General features: G+C 40.5%; 1 protein-coding gene across 1 annotated transcript in view; it reads left to right on the top strand.

Annotated features, from left to right (window-relative positions):
* The window catches only part of LOC136863512 (cell adhesion molecule Dscam1), a 938,330-nt gene that overhangs the window by 707,892 nt on the left and 205,888 nt on the right, over window positions 1-24,550 (top strand). Inside the window, exon 20 of the mRNA XM_068225977.1 lies at window positions 24,315-24,461. Within this exon, the coding sequence (XP_068082078.1) occupies window positions 24,315-24,461 (147 nt within the window). The remainder of the gene's footprint in view (window positions 1-24,314; window positions 24,462-24,550) is intronic.

The following is a 24,550-nucleotide window of genomic DNA, read 5'->3' as shown; positions in this document are numbered from 1 at the left end:
TCTTCATTCTTCCTCAGGTTACTCCTATCTATCTGTTTTTCCACAATCATAGGGAAAAGGAACTTACACTTTCAAAATTAAACTATTTAGTAGAAAATTAAACTTTTATTTTTATTTACAAAACTGCCTTGCAACAAAAGTAGCCCCATAGGATTCAGTATACCCACTAACAGAAATTGTATGTCACAGCTATAGTGAATAATACTTAAATATTTCCATTGAGATAATCCCATATACATTTCAAGTAGGTGATGTGATGGGATGTTTTGTCGCTCATACAGCGTTCTTACATATTTCGGCATCAACCACAGCAGTTTTGATATGTTGTAATCTTTCTATTAAATAAATAATAACTGATAATGAATAAAGGAATTTGGGAGCCATCAAAATATATAAATAAATAAATAATTCTTAAAACTGCCGGCTGTTGAAACTCATCTTCAGGGTCGTTGCCTTGTGACAAGGAGATCTGAATAACTTGAAACCTGAAAAATAATATTGGAAAAGGAGTCCATCTGGTAATTTTCCCCACCCATAGCAATTAAACAGAATATATCTTAATCTCATACAATTTACTTGGTCAATTGAACCAGTATTTACCTTGAAATTTGAGCATAGCTCGTCGTGATACACCCTTGAACATATATAACAAAATAAACAGAATATTGATATAAATAATTAATGTCTTAATTATGAAGTAACTTTCTCTCAATAATTGGTACTCAGCTTATTCCGAAACGCAAACTTTTCACACGCAGTCATGACTATTTTTACAAGAATGGACTCAACTTTGCTGATAGCGTTGATATAGTTTGGAAAAGGCCCAACATGTCACCTTATGTAGACATTCATAATCATAGAATGTTGTTACACTCCAGCATCTCTCTCCCTGGTTTCGTGAACAGCAGATCTCAAACTCCCAACATGGCATGGTACATCTTCCCACAACTCGTTCAAAACACCTCTCATTACACTCCGAACGAAAGCAAGTATCACACCTGCTCACTGCAAGCTCCAACTTGAGAATGCTTGACCAGACGCTAGCCTGCTCCACGCTAGTCCAAGCCCACACAACAGCATTCTAAAATAGCACAGTTCCGGGAATTTTCCACCTCAGCTCCGTCAACACGTAAACACCCGCTCGGAGAATCGTCACGTAAACAACCGGAAGATAAACTGAGTGATCGAAACACACTAGTCCCAAATAAAATATAGAGAGCATATATAAAATTTAGAGAGTATCCATAATAATGAGAGTTCCTATAAGAGTTACCATGCCGCGATGGCTAAATACACATATTTAAAATATACACATTAAATATAATAATAATAATAATAATAATAATAATAATAATAATAATAATAATAATAATAATAATAATAATAATAATAATAATAATAATAATAATAATAATAATAATAATAATAATAATAATATCTGACCGGGGATTGTCAGGTTACAATGTCATTAAGTTTCAAGTTTGGATGTGTTGTTTGAACTTCATCAATGTTTTAAATTAAGATTGTAAATTGTGGCATACAAAAGTGTTGAATTTATTATTGGTTACATGTGTGCATATGTCTTCCAATTGTAGTGTGGCTGAAGATGACCCAATATATATGGGGTCGAAACTAGTCCCATTTTTATAAGGCAGTATACAAGCTAATACAGGATAATATTAACACAGGAATAACTGAAAACTCCTCTTAGTCCTCTTCTTCAAGGTTTCCATGAGCACAGTCCAGACAAGAGAATACTGTGTGTTCCCTGCAAATGTAATTTGAACAGTGCACACATGCTGGTTTGGTCTTTCTGTTCTTTATCCTTCCACAGTAAGCACACATTCCTCGATACTATGGTTCTCTTTCTGCTGGTCTTGGTTCATTGCTGATCCCTAGAAATTCCTGGAGCCTCATTTTGATGCCCCGGGGAATGCATGCCAGTGATGCATGATACTCCATATAGTCTCTGCACAATCCTGTAGAAAGAGTCTTCAGAAGGTGCCTTCAGTTCATCCTGTCAACATTACTTCCGAGAATCACGTAAATGTTTATGCCACCAATATTTAGAAGGGAGTAGAAAAGAGTTAATGACCAACGGTTTCTGATTCTTGAAACAGAATAATTACCCTTTAACTCATTAACGACATCTACTCTACCTTTTGTAAGGTTATAAAATGTCAACATGCCTGTTTTATTGGCATCGCCTGATGAGGGGTCAATTGCGTCATCTCTATGCATGGACGAGCACAATAACACAACCTTGTTCCCTACCTCTTCATTATTCCTCAGGTTGCTCCTATCTGTCTGTTTTTCCACAATCATAGGGAGAAGAAACTTACACTCCTTCTTGGCCAAAACCAAACGTACTGCATTTTTCTAGTCTGTTCTTTATTTCAACGAAGATAGGTGGGATCCCATTTATTTTTCTTGACAGTACCGACCAATGTAATTTGGTGAATTGTCAGCAGGCTCTGAGCAAGAGGAATGGATGTGTAGCAGTTGTCTGTGGTAACATTTCTCCCGCTTTGTGAAATTAGTTCCACCAGCCTCTCAATGACATTTCGAGCACTGTTATTCACTGAAAACTGTCCATCAGGCTGCTTGCCTGCATAAACTTCCATGTTAATAGTATAATATATTCTTGTGTCTGCAAGGGCTTGAACTTTGATGCCATACTTTTTGGGCTTGTTAGCAATATACTGCCAAAATTGACACCTCCCCAAAACCCCTCAAATATCTCATCTGTGGTGATGTATTCTCCAGGTGAATAATTACTTTAACAGCTATCAACAAAACCTGCAAATCTTTCTCATATTGGAACAAGTTTCTTTCCCTATTTCGTTCCTGGTATGGATGTCGTCAAACAGAATAGCTTGCAGAAGGAATTGAAATCTTTTTCCCACTCATAGTAGTACATAATTGTTCTACACCAGTTCTGTCTGTTGCCCATAAATCTCTCAAATTGGTGTGGGAAGATTTTAGTACCCCAGCTAAGTACAATAGTCTGATGACAACTTTCATCTTGGCTCTATTAGTATCGACAGCATCTCTGCCGCCTTCATAATTTTCACTTGCCTATGCAATCCAAACATTGGTGTATGTAATAATCTGGTCCAGTACACCAACCATAAAAAGAGCACCCAGGATTCCAAAGGTAAGGTGGCATTTTTGGCTCGGTTCGGCGGTCCAGGCAGGTGGGTAACAATATTACACCATCTGGTATGCCCGTGGCCATTGTTCGCTCTGCAGTGCATGTCTCATACTGTAGTAATATTTCTTCCGGTATACTGAGGAACATTGAAGTGATTCACATTCATTTCTTCATCTTCAGAGTCAGAGATTCCACGCTGTTGGTGTTGTGGTCACTATTCTCTACAACATCTTCTACATCGTCTGGTCTGCCTCTTCTTTCATACACAAGTCTTTATCACTTTCATTTTTCTCATCCCCATACAGATTTCTTTTAATTGCACCTAGTTCCCTTTCTAATTGTTCATTACGTAACTCCGCCTTTTCAACACTTTCGAGCAACGTGAGAATGTTTTCTTGTTCAGTTAAGTTCATCTTGGTAACACAAATATAGCACTCGAGCACACACGCATGGTCCAAAAGACTACAACAATCAATACGCCATAGCGCGCACATGGTCTAAAGCACCACAGTCTAACAGTCTTTACTCCAGACAAGATTCCTGGCAACTGCACAACTGCTGTAACAGCAGATTTGTTTGGTAAGACACTCGTACCATGGATATTGTGGAGGAGGGAACCGGTCTGCCAACCGTAATGACCAATGGCAAAGTAAAAGAGCCAGAATGTGGTCTTTCCCGCCGTACAAGTTACCGCGGGTTAAATGCAGGGCTGAGTAGCTCAGACGGTAGAGTGCTGCCCTCCTGACTCCAAGTGGGCAGATTCGATCCTGGCTCAGTCCGGTGGTATTTGAAGGTGCTCCAATCGCCAGCCCTGTATCAGTAGATTTACTGGCAATGTATAACCAATAACATTATTTTGAATTCAAAAACTTGTAAACAGTTCAGCTCTCATTATAAATGAAGAATTACACGGATAAAATTGTTCATTTTCCTTTATATACTGAGAAACTGTTTCCGTTTCAGCACTGGGCAATCATGTTAGCCGGGCTGAGTAGATCGGACAGTGGAGCACTGGCCTTCGAAGCCCAACTTGGCAGGTTCGATCCTCGCTCAGTCCAGTGGAATTTGAAGGTGCTCAAATACGTCAACCTCATGTTAGTAGGTTTACTGGCACATAAAATAACTCCTGCGGGACAAAATTCTGGCACCTCGGCGTCTCCGAAAACTGTAAAAGTAGTAAGTGGGACGTAGAAATAATAACATTCTTTATTATTCATTGACCCTCCATGGCTTAGACAGCAACACTCCAGCCTCTCACCGCTGGGTTCTGTGGATCAAATCCCACTTACTCTATATGATATTTGTGCTGGGCAAAGAGGAGGCGGGACAGGTTTTACTTTGGATACTCCTGTTTTCCCTATCATCTTTCATTCCAGCAACACTCTCCAATACCGTTTCATTTGTCAGTCATTAATCGTTTCCCCAGAGGATTGTGATAGGATTCGGCAGCTGGCACAATACCTATCCCCGCCGCTGGATGGGGGCTTCTTTCCTTCAATTCCCGACTTAGTTGAATGAAACAGGCTGAGGATTTTCATTTTCATTATTATTCAATAATTTTAGGTGAAAGACGAAGACTTAAGGAGAATGCTTTACCTTTGATATTTTCATGGAGTGGCACCGGTACCTTGGAAATCATCTCAAGAGCAAGAAGATTTAGAAGTAGGGAATCAGCGGTGGTGTACACTGAAACACAGAGCGACGTATAATTTGATACTGGAGCACCATCAATTCCAGAATTTCTGAACATGAAATAATTCATCAAATCCAAATTTAAAATATCTATATTATGACCTGAAACAAGGTCTTGAAACTATGCGCTGAAGGTAAATTCAATTCAGTAGTACTGGAGGTAGCCTCTGGTTCTGCATTCGCTTTGTTGCTTGTTGTTTTAAGGGGCCTAACATCGAAGGTCATCGGCGTTCTGCATTCGTACAACCTCTAATCATATATCTATATATACAAAATAACTTGTCCTGACTGACTGACTGACTGACTGACTGACTGACTGACTGACTGACTGACTGACTGGCTGACTGACTGACTGACTGACTGACTCATCATCGCTGAGCCAAAACTACTGGACATAAAGAAATGAAATTTTGATGATACATTTTTATTACAATGTAGGAGCTCACTAAGGGAAGATTTTTGGATATTCCGTTGCTAAGGCGGGTGAAAACGGGAGGGTGAATTTTTGAAATGAGTATATCTATATCTCAAAACTTCGAAAGTTTACAGATCTAAAAATTGGTATTTAGAATCTCCTCTAAAAATAAAGAAAAACGTATTTTTTTTGTTTTCGGGCAATAGGAGGGTTGAAAAAGGGTGAAAAATGGGTTGAATGCCTTTAATGAGGGTACTTATATCTCAAAACTGAAGACATTACAGACCTAAAAATGTGTATTTGGGATCTCCTATAAAAATAAAGGAAAGCATATTTTTTGTTTTTGGAAAATCCAAATATGTGGATACGTACATCTAATAAAAACTAAAGTTGTTACAGACGTAAAAATTGGTCTTTGTATCTCCTTTAAAAACAAAGAAAAGCGTGTTTTTTGGGGGGAAATCATCTTGGGTAGCGGGGGTGAAAAGGAGTTGAATTCCTTTTATGAGAACACATATCTCAAATCTGAAGATGTTAAAGTCGTGATAATTGGTATTTAGAAGATCCTCTACTATTAAAGAAACAAGTATTTTTTGCCGGAAAATTCACTTGGTGGAGGGGGGGATTGAAAGGAAGTGAAGAAAAGTGATTTATTTTTATGGGGATATTCATACATCAAAACTGAAGGTAACAGGCGTGAACATTGGTATTTGGAATCTCCTTTAAACAGAAAGAAGAACGCCTTCTTTATTCTTGGGTGGTAATAATCAACTGAACGTCGGTGTAGGTGGGGTGAAAAAGTAGTTGAGATCAATTGATTTTACTGTTTATAATGTACTTTTTCTGATCATAAACCAATCATTTTTAATCTTTCCTAGGTTCGTCTTCAAGAGCCATTTTTTCCTTCGGAGAACTTAAAGTTAGATTACAGTAGATTCTCCTAGCATATAAATAAAAATTTAAACACATTTGAAATAAACGATAGGAATGATTTTGACTGTGCAATTGTTCACATCTATAATAAGGTCTATAATGCACGGAGGTATATCATTCGCATCGCCAGAAATACCGCGCACTTGTCTACGTGCGACAATGGTGCTGGTCACATTGTCAGCAATGACAATGGCAGCAGATGTATATTACTGCCAAGTAGCGGTCTTGCATTGCTGTGGGGGTCCAGAACTTCAATAATAATAATAATAATAATAATAATAATAATAATAATAATAATAATAATAATAATAATAATAATAATAATAATAATAATAATATTCTGGACCGTCGTAAAAAGGTGCGGAGCGCTGCAAATGGGTCCTGGCCGGGTAATGACTACGAATGCGGTCCTGCGGCAGGTTCAATACCGTACCGCAAAGGCACCCACGACGACACCATGCCGGATCTCCTCAAAGATTTGATCCATATTAAAAATGTTTACAGGAAAAGATGGCAACGATTTAGGGACCCAACTGACCGGGTGGAATACCTGGACCTAGCCCGGGAAGTACGAAATCGATTGCTGGAAAGAAAGATTAAAAAATGGGAGGAACATTGCCGTAATCTCTCACAAAATGAATCAGATCGCGAAATTCGGCGGATTATATATAAAACCTTAAGCATTTAATTATAAATTTCAGTGTAATACCGTAGCGAAGCACGGGTATCTTGCTAGGTACTGCAATTTAAATGCTTAACGTTTTATATATAATCCGCCGAAATTCGCGATCTAACTCGTTTTCTGAGGGATTACAGTAAAGTTCCTCCCATTTTTAAATCTTTCCCAGTATCCAGTATTCGGGAGATAGTAGGTTCGAACCCCACTGTCGGCAGCCCTGAAAATGGTTTTCCGTGGTTTCCCATTTTCACACCAGGCAAATGCTGGGGCTGTACCTTAATTAAGGCCACGGCCGCTTCCTTCCCACTCCTAGCCCTTTCCTGTCCCATCGTCGCCGTAAGACCTATCTGTGTCGGTGCGACGTAAAACAACTAGCAAAAAAAAAAATCTTTCTTTCCAGCAATCGATTTCCTACTTCCCGGCCTAGGTCCAAGTATTCCACCCGGTCAGTTGGGTCCCTAAATCCTTGCTATCTTTTCCTGTCAGCATTTTTAATCTGGATCAAATCCTTGAGGAGATCCGGAGAGGTGCCGTCTTGGGTGCCTTGGCGGTACTGAACGCACGGACGGACTGCATTCATAGTCATTACCCGGCCAGGAACCGTTTCTAGCGTGGTCCGCACATTATTATTATTAGGGTGGGTGATAGTATTTGAATTTAGGTTATTATTATTATTATTATTACTATTATTATTATTATTATTATTATTATTATTATTATTATTATTATTATTATTATTATTATTATTATTATTATTATTATTGTTACCGTGTTTTTGCGGTAGTTATGCGTGAAAGAAGGTGCGGGGTGGTGAATAGGTCTCAAGCTACGAAAGTAAAATTAATTTAAAATTTAACAAGGTTATATTTTTCTTTCAAAATAAAGAAATAACAAGCATGGCAGGTACAGTGTAGCAAGTCAAAAGGTAGTTACAATATTTACAGGATTTGGGCTTCGAGCCCCGAATTCACATTTCTAGGGCAATTAGCCCAACCTTACTCCAAACATAAGTTTTACCAGAGGGGCCGAAAACCCCATTCATGTCCCAGAGCACTTGCTCCAAATTACACAGAAAAGCCTCCTCGAGGCATACAACACTCAATTTTCGAAAAGAGCCACTCGCTCTCAACTTTAAGCCTCTCAAAGGCCACACCAAACTCCACCTTCAAGTTGTCCTCTCGGGACATAGACACAGGGGTAAAATACCCAACCTACTGAGGTCTATTAAATGAAAAAGGGTAATTACATGACCTCTAAAATAACAGTTTGAGAGGAGGCGATCTTGCGCTCCTAATACGCTTTGTTTAAAACCTACTTGGCACTAGGCCGTTAATACAAGGGCTAATCCCATACTAAAGAGGTGACTTAATAAGGAAATTACATTAAGTCGAAGAAGAATAGGTTGAGAAAAATATAAGTTCACCTCAAAAAATATGAGTGGGAGCTCGAGAGGGTTAAGCACTCTCTATCCCAATATGTAGTTTAAAAGATAGAATAGATAGAAGTTTCTTTACATTTTAAGGAAGGTTACATAATGGAAAAACTTCGGACCCGCCCCGAGAGTTAAACTGCTGAGCAAGCAAGAAAAGAAGTAATTAGTCGGCCATTACCTGGTTGTTGACTGTCGCCGAAGAAAGAGGCGCTTCCCGCCCCCTGCTATGTACTTTACACACTGAAAGATGGAACAGAAGTGGCCCGGAGACCCAAAAATCAGCAGTTTATATCCTCTCGCGGAAGGTTCGAGGCGTTAGGGGAATGAGAACACCCTCCCACAAAAACTTTTATTGGGTAGGATACCGCAACATATTCCAGTTGGGGGAAGCTACATTCAATTGGTCAGAAATAAATTAAAGAAATTCGGGATAGGCTAAATACAAAACAAGGGGAAAGAGAGGGGTATACAGCCAACTTAAGCAATAACAGAAAGAAATTTAACAAGAAACAAACTTTTGAAATAAAAATTTCTCCAAAAAGAAAAAAAAAACAGTTCTTTCACTCCGCACTAGGGTGCACTATTGTTGATCTTCAGTAGTGTCCTCTAGAAGAGAAAGTTCACACTTCTTACTACAAGCAAAACAAAAATACGTCGAAAATGACATAGTTCAAAAACTCCAAATTTTCCACGTAGTGACATCTTCTGAGAAACTTGAAAATTAATACCATCAATAAAGTTCAGACTTCCTCCAGCAGAGGAGTTTCAATTGGCGCACATTTTAAATTAGCGGCGTGGAGGTGTACCGCCCGGTACAGACCTCCCCCCCCCCCCCAAAAGTTCCTCCAGGGGTGACACATGAAATTTGTTTGCAAACAAGGTCCAAGTTTTGATGTAGATATGGAGATTAATTGCCGAAGAATGTATAAGATTTTCTTAATGTGGTTTGATTCAGTTTCAAAATTTTTGTTGTAACAGGAGAAGTAAAGTTTTTATGGTTGTAGAAGTTGAATTCAGAAGATAAACTTTTAATACTTGAAAGTGAAGAAAAATTTTGCAAGGTCCACCAAATATTGCTGTTGAATTCCCAAGTGCAGTAATTGCTGATAGTAATAGTTCATGTAGTTAATGTTGATTAAGTTGGATGGCCAGACCGGCCGTTGCAGCTTGCGTCCAGAGGAGGCCGCTCGGACCCCTCAAGTACCCTGAGATACCGCTCGCCCGCACTATGAGGGGAGCAGTGGTGTTGAAGCACGCCGCGCCTGCGGTGAACATATACAGGCTGCGGTCCAGTAGCAGGTCGTGCGCCGCACATCAGCCTTAGCCGGGAGGAGAGCTCCGGCTCGCCGTGCCCATGTGGTCCTCGCTGGGGAAGAGGGGGCCCTTCCTGTGACCCAGTCGCAGCACGGCGCCGCGCGGCTGCGGGGGCACTGAAACATTAAAGCTAGGCGGCAGAATTGTTGGACCATCATCTTTTTTTGAGGGCACAGGCTTGGTGGAGAGGTTGAGGGGCCAGCGGCGTGCAGAAATCCATGGCATTAATTAAGCCACTGTGTAGAGTGGAGCAGGAGGCGGGAGCGTGGTAATGGCCGTGGCAAGGACAGGATGGCAGTTTAACAGTGCGGGAGGGGTTTAAAAAAACTTACATATGAAACAAAATATTATAGAAGGGGCAGAATGCCTTAAAAGTGAAAACTCAAAAAAAATATAACCTTCATATTCCTTTCACGATTATAGGGAGCAAGTTAACCGAGAAATTACACCTGTTTCACCTGTGACAGGTGAACCCTAAATATCCTCTCGGTAGCTGGATTACTTAATAATAACGTAACCGGCGTCAGGAAATCGAGAATGACACATGGCCCATGAAATCTGGGGGCAAGCTTGCCCGCGGGAACAAAATTCTTGACCATCACTTGGTCGCCTACCTTCAAATTGGTGGGTCTCCGTCCACGATCATACCTTTCCCTAACCTTTTCATGAGACACTATAAGATTGGCTTTAGCCTTCTTCCAAAGATCTTTAATGTTGTCCGGATCTATTGTCTCAGGTAGAATGTCACTCAGAGACCAGAGGTTAGAGAGCGGGGTGTTGGGAACAAACTTGAACATCAAAGAGGCTGGAGTAAATTTATGTGATTCATGAACCGCCGAATTCAAAGCAAAAGCTAACCAATGCAGGGACGTGTCCCACCTGGAATGATCTTCATGGTGATAGGCAATAAGCGCGGACCTGAGATTACGGTTAACCCGTTCAGCCAGAGATGGTTGAGGGTAATAAGCAGAAGTTGTCACATGAGAGATAGACAGGTCAAAGCAGAACTTACGAAATAGATTAGATGTAAAAGCCTTAGCATTATCAGATACAATATATTGGCACGGACCAAAAGAAGCAAAAATAGAATTTAGGCAAGTAATGGTGGACTGAGCGGTAGCCAGCTTAGTCGGAAATAACCAGGAAAATCTAGTAAAGCCATCTACGCATACAAAGATGAACTTGTTGGCATTTCCCTTTGACTGGGGGAAGGGTCCTACATAATCGATATACAGGCGTTCCATGGGACGCGACGCTTGATGCGAAGACAAAAGGCCTACCTTGGTGGACATGGTGGGTTTACTGAGCAAACAAGATTTACAAGCTTTTACTAGTTCACGGATTTCACCGTCCATACCCTTCCAGATGAACATTTCACGAATCTTCTCACGAGTTTTAAAGATTCCAAGATGCCCTCCTAATGGGGTCTCATGATAGTATTTGAAGATCATAGGCACAAGAACAGCTGGAACGACAACCTTCATCATCTTATCATGCCTCGAAGGGCAACATAGAACACCATTCCTCAGAACATAAGGGACAACATGTTCCCCAGAAGAAAGGGTTTCCATTATCGGAGCCAGCGTCGGATCTTCACGTTGGTATTTCTCGATATCCCTAAAGAGCATGGGAGCATCAGTTAAGATGGCATTGACACCAGATAGTATGGACTCGGGAGGTGATGAACTGTCGGCCGGTTTGTGGGTCTCGACGTCGTTGGAAAACATACGGCTGAGTCCATCAGCGACAACATTTTCGGTACCTCTGATATGCCGGACATCGAATTGGAAGGCAGAAATACGGATGGCCCAACGGGCTATACGACCAGTACGACGCGGCCTACCTAAGACCCAGCTTAAGGCTTGATTATCTGTCTCCAGGTCGAATTTGACATGTTCCAGATAGAGACGGAACTTCTTTAAGGCAAATAAGACTGCCAGCCCTTCGAGCTCATAGATAGAATACTTGGCTTCTTGAGCCGATAGAGTCCTAGATGCATAGGCGATGGGTCGCCTCCCTAGTTCAGTCTCTTGAAGAAGGACTGCCGCTACTGCTGACGACGACGCATCGGTTTGGACGATGAATTTCTTCGAGAAATCAGGCATAGCAAGTACAGGGGCATTACAGAGAGCTAATTTAAGATCTTCAAAAGCGGCTTGTTGAGAAGGTCCCCACTCGAATTTGATGCCTTTCCTACGAAGAAGGTTCAAGGGCGCCGCTCTATTAGCAAAGTTAGGAATGAACTTCCTGAAGAAATTCACCATACCAATAAACCTGGCGATACCTTTAATGTCATTGTGAGGTTTAAAATCACGGATGGCCTGTGTTCTAGAATGATCGACCGCTACACCATCAGGTGACACAATATGCCCTAGGAACGACATAGAGGGCTTAGCAAAGGCAACCTTGGACAACTTGACAGTTAACCCAGCCTTACGAAGGCGATCGAGAACTTCTCGCAGATGATCTAGATGTTCTTCAAAAGTCTCTGAAAATACTACGACATCATCCAAGTAATGATATAAGTACTCAAATTTGATGTCGGAGAAGACCCTATCTAGTAGCCTAGTGAGTACAGCTGCTCCCGTGGGGAGCCCGAAAGGCACGCGGTTGTATTCGTATAAGTTCCAGTCCGTGGCAAACGCTGTAAGATGTTTAGACTCTTCGGCAAGGGGAATCTGATTATAGGCCTGATTCAAGTCCAAGATAGTAAAGAACTTGGCCTTACGGAACCATGAAAAACAACAATGAAGGTCGGGAAGGGGCACAGATTGTAACACCACCTTCCGATTGAGAGCCCTATAATCAATGACAGGCCTGAAGCCTCCTTGGGGTTTCGGGACTAGAAAAATAGGTGACGAATACGCCGACTTAGAGGGCCTAATAATACCATCCTTCAACATCTGATCAATGATTTCTTTCAATGCCTTCATTTTAGGTGGAGATAGCCTATATGGTGGAAAACGGACAGGAATCGAATCCGTGACCTCAATTTTGTATTCAATAAGGTCAGTAACACCAAGAGTATCAGAGAACACCTCTGGAAATGACTGACATAATTTACGAATACTATCAGCCTGCTCCTCAGGTAGATGTCTAAGGTCTAACAACATCTCATCCTGGGTAGGCGAAATAGATGAACATGATACAGAATTACACTTTAGCAAGGGAATTTTACAATTGGGCGCAAATTTGAACGTGCACGACTTACTCTGAAGATCGAGCACAAGACCAGTGCGAGAAATGAAGTCCGCTCCCAGTATGATGGGGCAAGAATGTGCTTAGCCACAAACAGTTTGGTTTTCCATGTGAATTTAAAAATACGAATTTTGACCTGTACAGAACCTAAAATTTCTAATGGAGATGAATTAGCCGAAACATATTGAACGGTAGATGAGCCATAGTCATGTAATTTACAAACAGACTTCAATTTTGAATACCATTGGTCCGAAATAATTGAACAAACACTGCCTGAATCTAATAGAGCTGTTATAGGCTCGTTATTTAACTCAACCTTAAGAAAAGGAACAGGTGCGGGGGTATCCGCCGCAATCCTAAGACACTCTTTGGGGCATTCGAACGATGGATTTGCAAATTGAACGTTCCCTGAATTCACGACCTTTTTGCCAGGGGCTGAGCCTTGAGAAGCCGATTGAGTCGACTCAGCCGAAGCCGCTAGTCACATTTTATTATTGGCATTGGTGGAATTTGCACCAGAAGTTGAGCAGGAGGGGGTGCTATTTGAGTTTGGGCAATTCTTGACGATATGTGAGAAAGCCCCACATTTAAAACAGCCTTGTGATGAACCAGCTCCATTATTTGCCCTACTAGACTTGATCAGTGGACACTTATTGCGAAGATGGTCAGGCGACCCGCAAGCATAACATTTACGAGGTGTGACTGATCGGCGAGGTGGAGGCCGAGTATTACTAAAAGAAGGCGGGGGTTCTTTCGCGACACGCAAGGAATCAGCGTATCTCACTCCTTCCGCTGAGACGGCCAACGCTTCAAGTTCGGAGAAAGTTTGCGGGCACGCCGCGAAACAGAAATATGACCTATAGGGAGGTGAAATTCCTTCTACAATAGCCTGTACAATTTGATCTTCAGGAAAATGAAGGGCAAACACCCTAGTATATAATTTAATATCTTGGATAAAGTCAGCCAAGTTTTCATCCAAACGCTGTACACGATAATAGTACTTCTGAATAAGGGAGGACCTGGCCCTAGCCGGGATGAAGTTAGCTAGCAAGTGGGCGTGGAAATCCTCAATAGATGATTGCTCGGCAATGGCTCTTACTATTTTATCAGAGAGAATACCAATTGCATAGGGATAGATAATTTGCAAAATTTGACATGGAGAAAGAGAAAACACAAGGGCATGATCCTGAAATTCAACTAAGAATCTTAAAAAGGAAATTACTTCACTAGTGGTATTAACGGAAAACTTAGAAATACCTCTGAGCAACATTGCCAATGGATGAGGCAAACTGCTGAACCCGGGTGACATAGTAGGTAAAGGTTTCAATGGCAAGGAATTTAATTCCGAACGTATATTATTCAACGATGCACGGCGTCCAGACTCGTTGTCCAATGGGGCAGAGATAGTTTGAGCAGCAACGGTTATCCTATTAACTTCTCCCTTAGGAGGCTCTTCCTCGGAACCTGCATTCATCGTGGTGGGTTGATCAATTTTGGGAGGAATTTCCCCAGTTAACAATTGAGTGACCTTGCTAGATAACTCAGAAATATTTTCAAGTAGCGTACTAGCTTCCTTCTTCTGAACGTCATTCAACTTCAGAGACAACAGATCGTTAACTCTATTTGAAAAATGAAACAGCCTGGCTTGCACACGCTTAATTTGATTAGGAGAAGGATCATTTTCATCAAAAAAACTAACTACAGAGGCTAGCCCATTAATATTCTCGACGATCGTGGAAAGAGAGTCGTCAATTTCTTTCTCTCCCAAGGTGGGGATGGAAATTGGTAATTCAAGGGACTCTCTAAGCTTGTTTGTGTCTACCGCAACCGTGCCTCCAGATTGCACATTTCTAATAGTCAATTCATAGATCAACTCCTCCTTGCGCAAGTAGTTAAGATGGAGAACATCGCGAGGGCCGGGCATGATGACAGAACAATTTTGAAAAACTCAAAAAATTCCAGCAACTGAGAAAATGGTTAGAGTTCGGATCAAAACAATGTTTAGCCGTCAAAAGGGGCTAAAATGAGACCCATTCAACCACGCTCTGCTACCACTTGTTACCGTGTTTTTGCGGTAGTTATGCGTGAAAGAAGGTGCGGGGTGGTGAATAGGTCTCAAGCTACGAAAGTAAAATTAATTTAAAATTTAACAAGGTTATATTTGTCTTTCAAAATAAAGAAATAACAAGCATGGCAGGTACAGAGTAGCAAGTCAAAAGGTAGTTACAATATTTACAGGATTTGGGCTTCGAGCCCCGAATTCACATTTCTAGGGCAATTAGCCCAACCTTACTCCAAAAATAAGTTTTACCAGAGGGGCCGAAAACCCCATTCATGTCCCAGAGCACTTGCTCCAAATTACACAGAAAAGCCTCCTCGAGGCATACAACACTCAATTTTCGAAAAGAGCCACTCGCTCTCAACTTTAAGCCTCTCAAAGGCCACACCAAACTCCACCTTCAAGTTGTCCTCTCGGGACATAGACACAGGGGTAAAATACCCAACCTACTGAGGTCTATTAAATGAAAAAGGGTAATTACATGACCTCTAAAATAACAGTTTGAGAGGAGGCGATCTTGCGCTCCTAATACGCTTTGTTTAAAACCTACTTGGCACTAGGCCGTTAATACAAGGGCTAATCCCATACTAAAGAGGTGACTTAATAAGGAAATTACATTAAGTCGAAGAAGAATAGGTTGAGAAAAATATAAGTTCACCTCAAAAAATATGAGTGGGAGCTCGAGAGGGTTAAGCACTCTCTATCCCAATATGTAGTTTAAAAGATAGAATAGATAGAAGTTTCTTTACATTTTAAGGAAGGTTACATAATGGAAAAACTTCGGACCCGCCCCGAGAGTTAAACTGCTGAGCAAGCAAGAAAAGAAGTAATTAGTCGGCCATTACCTGGTTGTTGACTGTCGCCGAAGAAAGAGGCGCTTCCCGCCCCCTGCTATGTACTTTACACACTGAAAGATGGAACAGAAGTGGCCCGGAGACCCAAAAATCAGCAGTTTATATCCTCTCGCGGAAGGTTCGAGGCGTTAGGGGAATGAGAACACCCTCCCAAAAAAACTTTTATTGGGTAGGATACCGCAACATATTCCAGTTGGGGGAAGTTACATTCAATTGGTCAGAAATAAATTAAAGAAATTCGGGATAGGCTAAATACAAAACAAGGGGAAAGAGAGGGGTATACAGCCAACTTAAGCAATAACAGAAAGAAATTTAACAAGAAACAAACTTTTGAAATAAAAATTTCTCCAAAAAGAAAAAAAACAGTTTTTTCACTCCGCACTAGGGTGCACTATTGTTGATCTTCAGTAGTGTCCTCTAGAAGAGAAAGTTCACACTTCTTACTACAAGCAAAACAAAGATACGTCGAAAATGACATAGTTCAAAAACTCCAAATTTTCCACGTAGTGACATCTTCTGAGAAACTTGAAAATTAATACCATCAATAAAGTTCAGACTTCCTCCAGCAGAGGAGTTTCAATTGGCGCACATTTTAAATTAGCGGCGTGGAGGTGTACCGACCGGTACAATTATTATTATTATTATTATTATTATTATTATTATTATTATTATTATTATTATTATTATTATTATTATTATTGAGATTCTGGACCCCACAGAAAGATGCAAGACCACTACTTGGCGGTAAATTACATCTGCTGCAATTGTCATTACTGACAATGTGACCAGCACCATTGTTGCACGTAGGCAAGTGCGCGGGATATATGGTGATACGAATTATATACTTCCGTGCATTATTGACCTTATTATATATACATACATACATTATCATTTTTGACTGTTATGCCTTTCAGCATTCAGTCTGCAAGCCTCTGTGAATTTACTAAACGTCGCCACAATCCTCGATTTGCAACTAGTGTTGTGACCTCATTTAGTTCTATACCTCTTATCTTTAAATCATTAGAAACTGAGTCTAACCATCGTCGTCTTGGTCTCCCTCTACTTCTCTTACCCTTCATAACAGAGTCCATTATTCTTCTAGGTAACCTATCCTCCTCCATTCAACTCACATGACCCCACCACCGAAGCTGGTTTATGTATACAGCTTCATCCATCAAGTTCATACCTAAAGTAGCCTTTATCTCCTTGTTCCGAGTACCCTCCTGCCATTGTTCCCACCTGCTTGTACCAGCAATCATTCTTGCTACTTTCATGTTTGTTACTTATAATTTATGAATAAGATATCCTGAGTCCACCCTGCTTACGCTCCCATAAAGCAAAGTTGTTCTGAAAACAGACCAACGTAAAGATAGTCTCGTCCGGGAGCTGACTTCCTTCTTACAGAATACTGCTGATCGCAACTGTGAGCTCACTGCATTAGCTTTACGACATCTTGATTCAGTCTCACTATATTACCATCCTGGGAGAACACACAACCTAAATACTTAAAATTATCGACCTGTTCTAGCTTTGTATCACCAATCTGACATTCCGTTCTGTTGAATTTCTTACCTACTGACATCAGTTTAGTCTTTGAGAGGCTAATTTTTATACCATACTCATTGCACCTATTTTCAAGTTCCAAGATATTAGACTGCAGGCTCTCAGCACAATCTGCCATTAAGACCACGTCGTCAGCATAGGCCAGACTGCCTACTACATTTCCACCTAACTGAATCCCTCCCTGTCATTTTATACCTTTCAGCAGATGATCCATGTAAACTACGAACAGCAAAGGTGAAAGATTACAGCCTTGTCTAACCCCTGTAAGTACCCTGAACGAAGAACTCATTCTACCATAATTCTCACTGAAGCCCAATTGTCAACATAAATGCCTTTGATTGATTTTAATAATCTACCTTTAATTCCATAGTCCCCCAGTATAGCGAACATCTTTTTCCTCAGTACCCTGTCATATGCTTTCTCTAGATCTACGAAACATAAACACAACTGCCTATTTCTCTCGTCGCATTTTTCAATTACCTGGCGCATACTGAAAATCTGATCCTGACAGCCTCTCTGTGGTCTGAAACCACACAGGTTTTCATCCGACTTCCTCTCAATGACTGATCATACCCTCCCTTCCAAGATGCCGGTGAATACTTTGCCTGGTACACTAATCAACGAGATACCTCAATAGTTGTTTCAATCCTTCCTGTTCCCTTGCTTATAGATAGGTGCAATTACTGCTTTTGTCCAATCTGAAGGTACCTTACCAACTCTCCATGCTAATCTTACTACTCTATGAAGCCATTTCATCCCTGCCTTCCCACTATACTTCACCATTTCAGGTCTAATTTCATCTATCCCTGCTGCTTTATGACAATGGGGTTTATTTGCCATCCTTCCCACTTCCTCAAGCCTAATTTCACCAACATCATTTTCCTCCTCTCCATGAGCTTGGCTGTTCGCAACACCACCAGGATGATTTCCTTTTACATTGAGAAGATGTTCAAAATATTTCCTCCACCTCTCCAGTGATTCCCTGGGATCTATTATGAGTTCACCTGAATTACTCAAAACACTGTTCATTTCCTTTTTCCCTCCCTTCCTAAGATTCTTTATTACTGTCCAGAAATGTTTCCCTGCTGCTTGACCTAGCCTTTCCAGGTTATTACCGAAATCTTCCCACGACTTCTTTTTGGATTCAACAACTATTTCTTTTGCTCTGTTTCTGTTTCTACTTACAAATCCCTGTCTGCTTTGGCCCTTGTTTGGAGCCATTTATGATAAGCCTTATTTTTCCGTTTACAAGCTGCTCTCACTTCATCATCTTTTTGGCTTGTAAGTCAAGTAGTGCCTATCTTCTGTCCACGTACATGTACTGGGTGATTACTGCACGTAACACATCAGTCCGGACACTATCAGGTCTTCTGGAGCGTTACACATCACTACTTGTTTCACTTCCATGCTGAAATGCTCTCGCCCATCTCGCAAAGGTTCGGTACGGAAATGCATTATTCCCCACAGCTTCCACAAGCTCTCTATGACATTCTTTGGCATTACGACCCCGGCACTTGGCCATGTTGATGTACGCACGCTGTTCTTGCCTCGTCACATCCATTCTGTGTGTAGCCTGACTGATTATTGCAATCCCGTCATCCTGTGCATGGTACCTGTCCAACACACCATTGTCTCGTGCTTTATCCACGTACTATGAGTGTCTTGCTTTCCAGGACATATGACCATTGTATGATAGATTGTGCAAATGTGAGGGAAAAATTATTTTCAATGACTTAGCCCCCAACCCTCATATATAGAGATTTCTGATGTTGCATGCTGCAATACAAATACTAGGCATAATGCATATGAGTTTGAAGTATCTATAATACAAAAAAATATGTCAGATATCTGCTGCAGGACACAGCATACAAAGAAACTGTTTGTGATGGTCTGAACTAGCCTCAGCTTGTATAATGACACCTAAAGATGAAAACCTTGTACATCTGATTGGCTAATTTTTACAAGAGAAGCAAATAAACTTAGTTTCTTTAATCCTTGAAGTCTCTCTGAATAGGATTATCAATAATTATTTTGCGTAATGTCTTAGAAACATGCAGGTATGGACAACTTACAAAATTTTTTTTTAATACGGCTATTACTGCACATATGAGTTTTTCATACTTTCACAATTAAGAGTTACAAGGTTTTCATTATTATTTCAATACATTTTCAGAGACTTCAGTGTACCTCATATTTCATAAAAATATTGCTTAACCTTGGACAGGTGGCGCTCGTTGGTGCAACGTGAGAGGTGGCGTGGGGTACTTTCTGACCAACGTGATGGAAGTTGCTCTAATAACAAAAATACTAATTTTTATGCTTCATATACTCATGTACAGTATTAGGTTCATTAACTCAATAGCATGATATTTTATTGAAAATAAATGTATATATCCAATACTTCACACCATATAAAAACTTGTTATGCTCTGGAATAATTTTTATTAAACACCTTATCTTGCATAATTCAGCAGACAGGCTTAGATTCTGCTAACTACACTACATAATGATATTCCTGCAGTCAGTGCTGGATTAAGGTGTTTGGGGGCCCTGGGCTATTTAAAAATGTGGGGCCCTTTCTTCATAACCAAGGCCCCCCCCCCAGGCAGTGCCGGGGAAGGTACCTGGGTCTTCGGGGGTGGCAGTCATTATTGCTACTGCTAAACCAACGGGATCTTCAATTTATTATTTACGACTCCGAGTATTCCATACAATGTGACTGAAGTTTAAAATGCACATTAGGATTCCCTTTCATTGTTCCTAAAACCATCTTCCTAATGCTCATGCTTTCCATTTCCGCAAAGACCTAATCTCTCTTAAAACAGCAGACTTTGATATTACCCTATTCGCTTACCTGTAGAAGATTCCAATTCACCAGCAACAGTGTCTTCAGTCGTCGATGTACTTGTAGACTTCCTGTCAAAAAATGTTGATATTTTTGGCAACTTTTCAATTTCTTTCAAATGTTGTTCTTTTAATTTACGTTTTTTGGCAACACTAGGATATTTTTTCTATCTATTTTACAAGAACATTACAGTTGTAACTTATGAATGGTTCAATAATCAGAGGTGAACTGGAAGTTCTCTTCCTGGTGCAAAGATATAGTATTGCATGCGCATTCCACCGTGCTTCCCCTGTCCCCTCCCGCTCACTTCCTAGACCTCTTCCCCCTTCCCCCTCTGCCCGTACTCGCAAGCTGCCAGATTTAAATATTCGTCAACAATAACCTTTACAATAATTACAGTAGCAAGGATTCGTGTCTCCGGATGGTAATTGATTCTTGCAATGATGAAATACTAATGCGGACAGCTGATAAGAAGGAAGGAAGGGTGCGTGCTCGATATTTTGTGAGCGTAAATATTCATATACATGCATGGAGGTGGCGCAGCAAGCCTTTTTACACAATTTTAGGTTCAGCCAATGGCCTTGGCACGTGGGGCCCAGGGCTGCAGCCCCTTTAGGCCCCCCCTTAATCCGGCCCTGCCTGCAGTATATCCCTGGATGGTGAGGAGGGGTTCTTCCAAAATAATTACACTATTATAAATAATTATCCTCCTCATGACAATCGATATCATGATAAGCTACTCGTTTTTGAGTATAATTTCCTCTGACTCTTTCAATTTTCAGGTTCATACAGTTTAAAATGAGTTGCAACATTTTATCATTCGTGAAAAAATGCTCAAAGCTTCTTCAGGTGATGATGCACTTCTTGCCATGAGTTTCACTCCTGGTAAATGAGTGACAATGTTGTGGGTTTGATTACGTAAGTTTATAGGAGGAGAAATTTTTGTCCATTTTTTTTATAACACCATCCTTTCCTGTTATGGTCCATAACCCTTGAGAAAGAGGTAAATCATCATCACTAATATTTAAAAATTCTTCATTTTACAGGCTGCCTAATAATCTTCATAAATCATTTCAGGGGTAAGGGATTGACTGAAGAAATTTCTAACATGATTACACAAGTAAGTCACTGGGTACACTCAACAATGCTGCTGTTATACTTCCGACGAACGGGGCTGGTGGCTCGGGGCCTAACGAGACACTTTATTGCACTGCTAGACAATAATCCCTCTTTCTAAGAATGAACACCCTTCATTAAAATGCCACTGACCTCAGACAAAAGGCAACGAATGTGGAAAGTGTTATGTAGCAACCAAGGTCTCTAAGTTTAAAAATAAGGGAAATCAAACAGAATTAATTTATGCCAGGTCACAAAAGATCCCACGCTACCACTCCTGGGTTAATGTAAGTGACTGCAACAGGTAATTAGACAACTTGATCTTTCATTAGTTGTAATACTTTACCATCTTTTTGCCGGGCTGAGTGGCTCAGACGGTTGAGGCGCTGGCCTTCTGACCCCAACTTGGCAGGTTCGATCCTGGCTCAGTCTGGTGGTATTTGATGGTGCTCAAATATGTCAGCCTCATGTCAGTAGATTTACTGGCACGTAAGAGAACTCATGCGGGACTAAATTCCGGCACCTCGGCATCTCAGAAAACCGTAAAAAGTCGTTAGGTGGACGTAAAGCAAATAGCATTATTATTATTACTTCACCATTTTTACCATTTTTATGCCAATTTTAAGGTCCCAAAATAGTGGGTGCGGCTAGTATATGGAAAAGTTTTAGATAAAATTTAAAACACCTGAGGACATATTGTAGCATGAAATTAAGCATGGAAAATATTTTGCAAAACATAGTTAAAAAAGCAATGATTTCAATAAAAGCTTCACTGAAGGCTGTTATAAATGGTTATCCATTAAGTATGATGACATCAGGCTGGGTGGGAGCAGACATGATGCTGTCGCTTTGTACATCACATGCTGTGGAAATATTAATTGCAATTTTATAATATCCAGACCATTGTGTTCAGTACATGGGAGCTATTTATTAGTTTATATTCCATTTTTAATTTACCAATGCTATAGGCCTTTCACCTGCAGGTGGGGAGGGGGGTTAGATTGCTTACACTTAAAAAATTTTGGGGGAAATAATACATTATAGTCCTAGAGTACCATGTCATTAAAAAACCACTGATAATGAACATTTACTCTGGAATCACAAGCAGAGTGGCTAGTTTCACTTTCGCCTCGTGAATACCATTCGGGAATGTGATGTTCATCGATAATGTTTTACGTTTAATTATAACGTACGGCAGTAGTTTACAGTCTTCAGCAGTAATGGCCAACATCACCATACAACATAACTTTTCGGTGATTTTTATTAGAACATTTTACCTACCATGGTTCAAATCCCAGTCACTCCATGTGAGATTTGTGCTGGACAAAAAGGAGGCAGGACAGGTACTCCAGTTTTCTCTGTCTTATTTTATTCCAGCAACACTCTCCAGTATCATTTTATTTAATCTGTAATTCATTAATCATTGCCCCAGAGGAGTGCGACAGGCTTCAGCAGCCAGCACAATTCCTACTCTTACTGCTAGATGGAGGCTTCATTCATTCCATACGTGGCCCAGTCGAATGACTGGAAACAGGCTGTGGATTTTTATTTGGTCAAAATTTAGGGGTATGACTGACTGATATGCGAGTAAACATGGGCGCCCGCAGGATATTTTCCAAGGGGGGGCACATTAACAATTTTCTTGAATATAAATACCAATATAACGTCAGCAACATTAAATTGTTTACAGAAATTTGCGAATATAACAGATGCTGGATGACGTAAGTTCAGTTTATGAAATAATCTGGTATGATATTAAACAATTGAACATCAACTTTTTAGAATTCCAGGGGGGTGGGCAAGCGCCCCCCCTTGCCCCCCCTTGTGGGCGCCCATGAGTAAATACGGTATTAAATAAATATTATTACAGGTAATTAAATCTAAAATGTTGAATAATTATGAATCGACAATGCGTATTTCAAATTAAATTCTGCCTACTCATATGTGCATGGTTTAGTAACTGGTCACTGGAGGGCAGTATAATTAAGCTTTTCTATTTTTCATCATTGAGCAGCTTGACATATGAGATTTTCAAACTTCGCTCCAAATATCTCGGTTTCAGAAAAAAATTCATTTACAAGCATTTAATTCTTGTAAGTGGTAAGCCTGTGATAAATCTTTATAATCACGAGGGTTATAACCTGTACTACAAAAGGTCCATGAAGCCACTGTAGAGTACTTCTGTCCCACTTGATAAAGACTGTGGTAACTACCTCTCCCTCCACAAAGAAGAGTTGTTTCAGCTAAAAGTGCCTATGGCTTTGCCATAGCTTTACAGCTGTACATTCATGAGTTAGTGGGCTGGTTCTACCATCCACTGTCCTGAGAATGGTTTTCTGTGGCTTTCCGTTCTCCTCACTAAAGCAAATGATGGGAGAGTTCTTTTATAGACTATGGCCACGCCCCTCTCACCTTCTCCACGTGTCAAATCACCGCAACACATCTCCTGCCTTGAGAGAGGGTGTCACCCTCTACAAGGTCTTCTTTACCCCATCGGGGCATGGAATGAAAGTATTTTAGTAGTAGTACCTTGAGTGTCACTAACCCACAATCCTCTTTGATGAATATCACAATAGTATCTTGCTTCAAATTCCATGTCATTTTTCCTTTACTGTAATCAAAATTGTTAGAGTTACACATTCTAAGGGTACAAAGGACTTTGCATTACATAAGCAAGATACTCTTGTTTATTCACAGGTATTTCATACTGTTATGTCAATGTAGGAAGCAGAAGTAGCCTACAAACTCTCTAACATTATTAAGTATAGGCTATTAGTGGGCTCAGTTTACTTTTGGGGGGTTTGGAATAACAAATGTTGCTCCTACATTTCAAATACAGATTATTTCTGCTCTAGAACTAGAATTTAGTCATATTTCATGTTCATGCCACATGAAATAACTTGGCCTCCTACACAGTTTCTGATGAAAATTACAAGAGCTTCATAGCAGAGAACCGTGCGTCATATGTGCCATCCGGATTACTTCAGTAATAGTTATCCTTCATCTGTACGTTTCCTAAGAAACAAAGAGAACTCTTTTTAAAAAATGCTCTTATTTCAGCTCCAGATGCCCCACCTCAGGAATTGCACTGCTCCTCCCCTTCACCTGACACCCTCAAGGTTCGCTGGAGCCCACCACCAGCAGCATCACGTAATGGTCTCATTAAGGGCTACAAGGTGATATATGAAGATGTCCCTTACCAGGAAGGTTTAGACTGGGGTAAGTATATGTATGTTCTGCCAAGTTAAAATTAAATGAAATTCAGAGTTTTTAAAAAGTGTGAAAACAGGTTTGTA

This window comes from Anabrus simplex, chromosome 2 (genome assembly GCF_040414725.1).
Source record: "Anabrus simplex isolate iqAnaSimp1 chromosome 2, ASM4041472v1, whole genome shotgun sequence".
NCBI lineage: Eukaryota > Metazoa > Arthropoda > Insecta > Orthoptera > Tettigoniidae > Anabrus > Anabrus simplex.
This window is presented reverse-complemented; position numbering and strand designations above follow the sequence as displayed.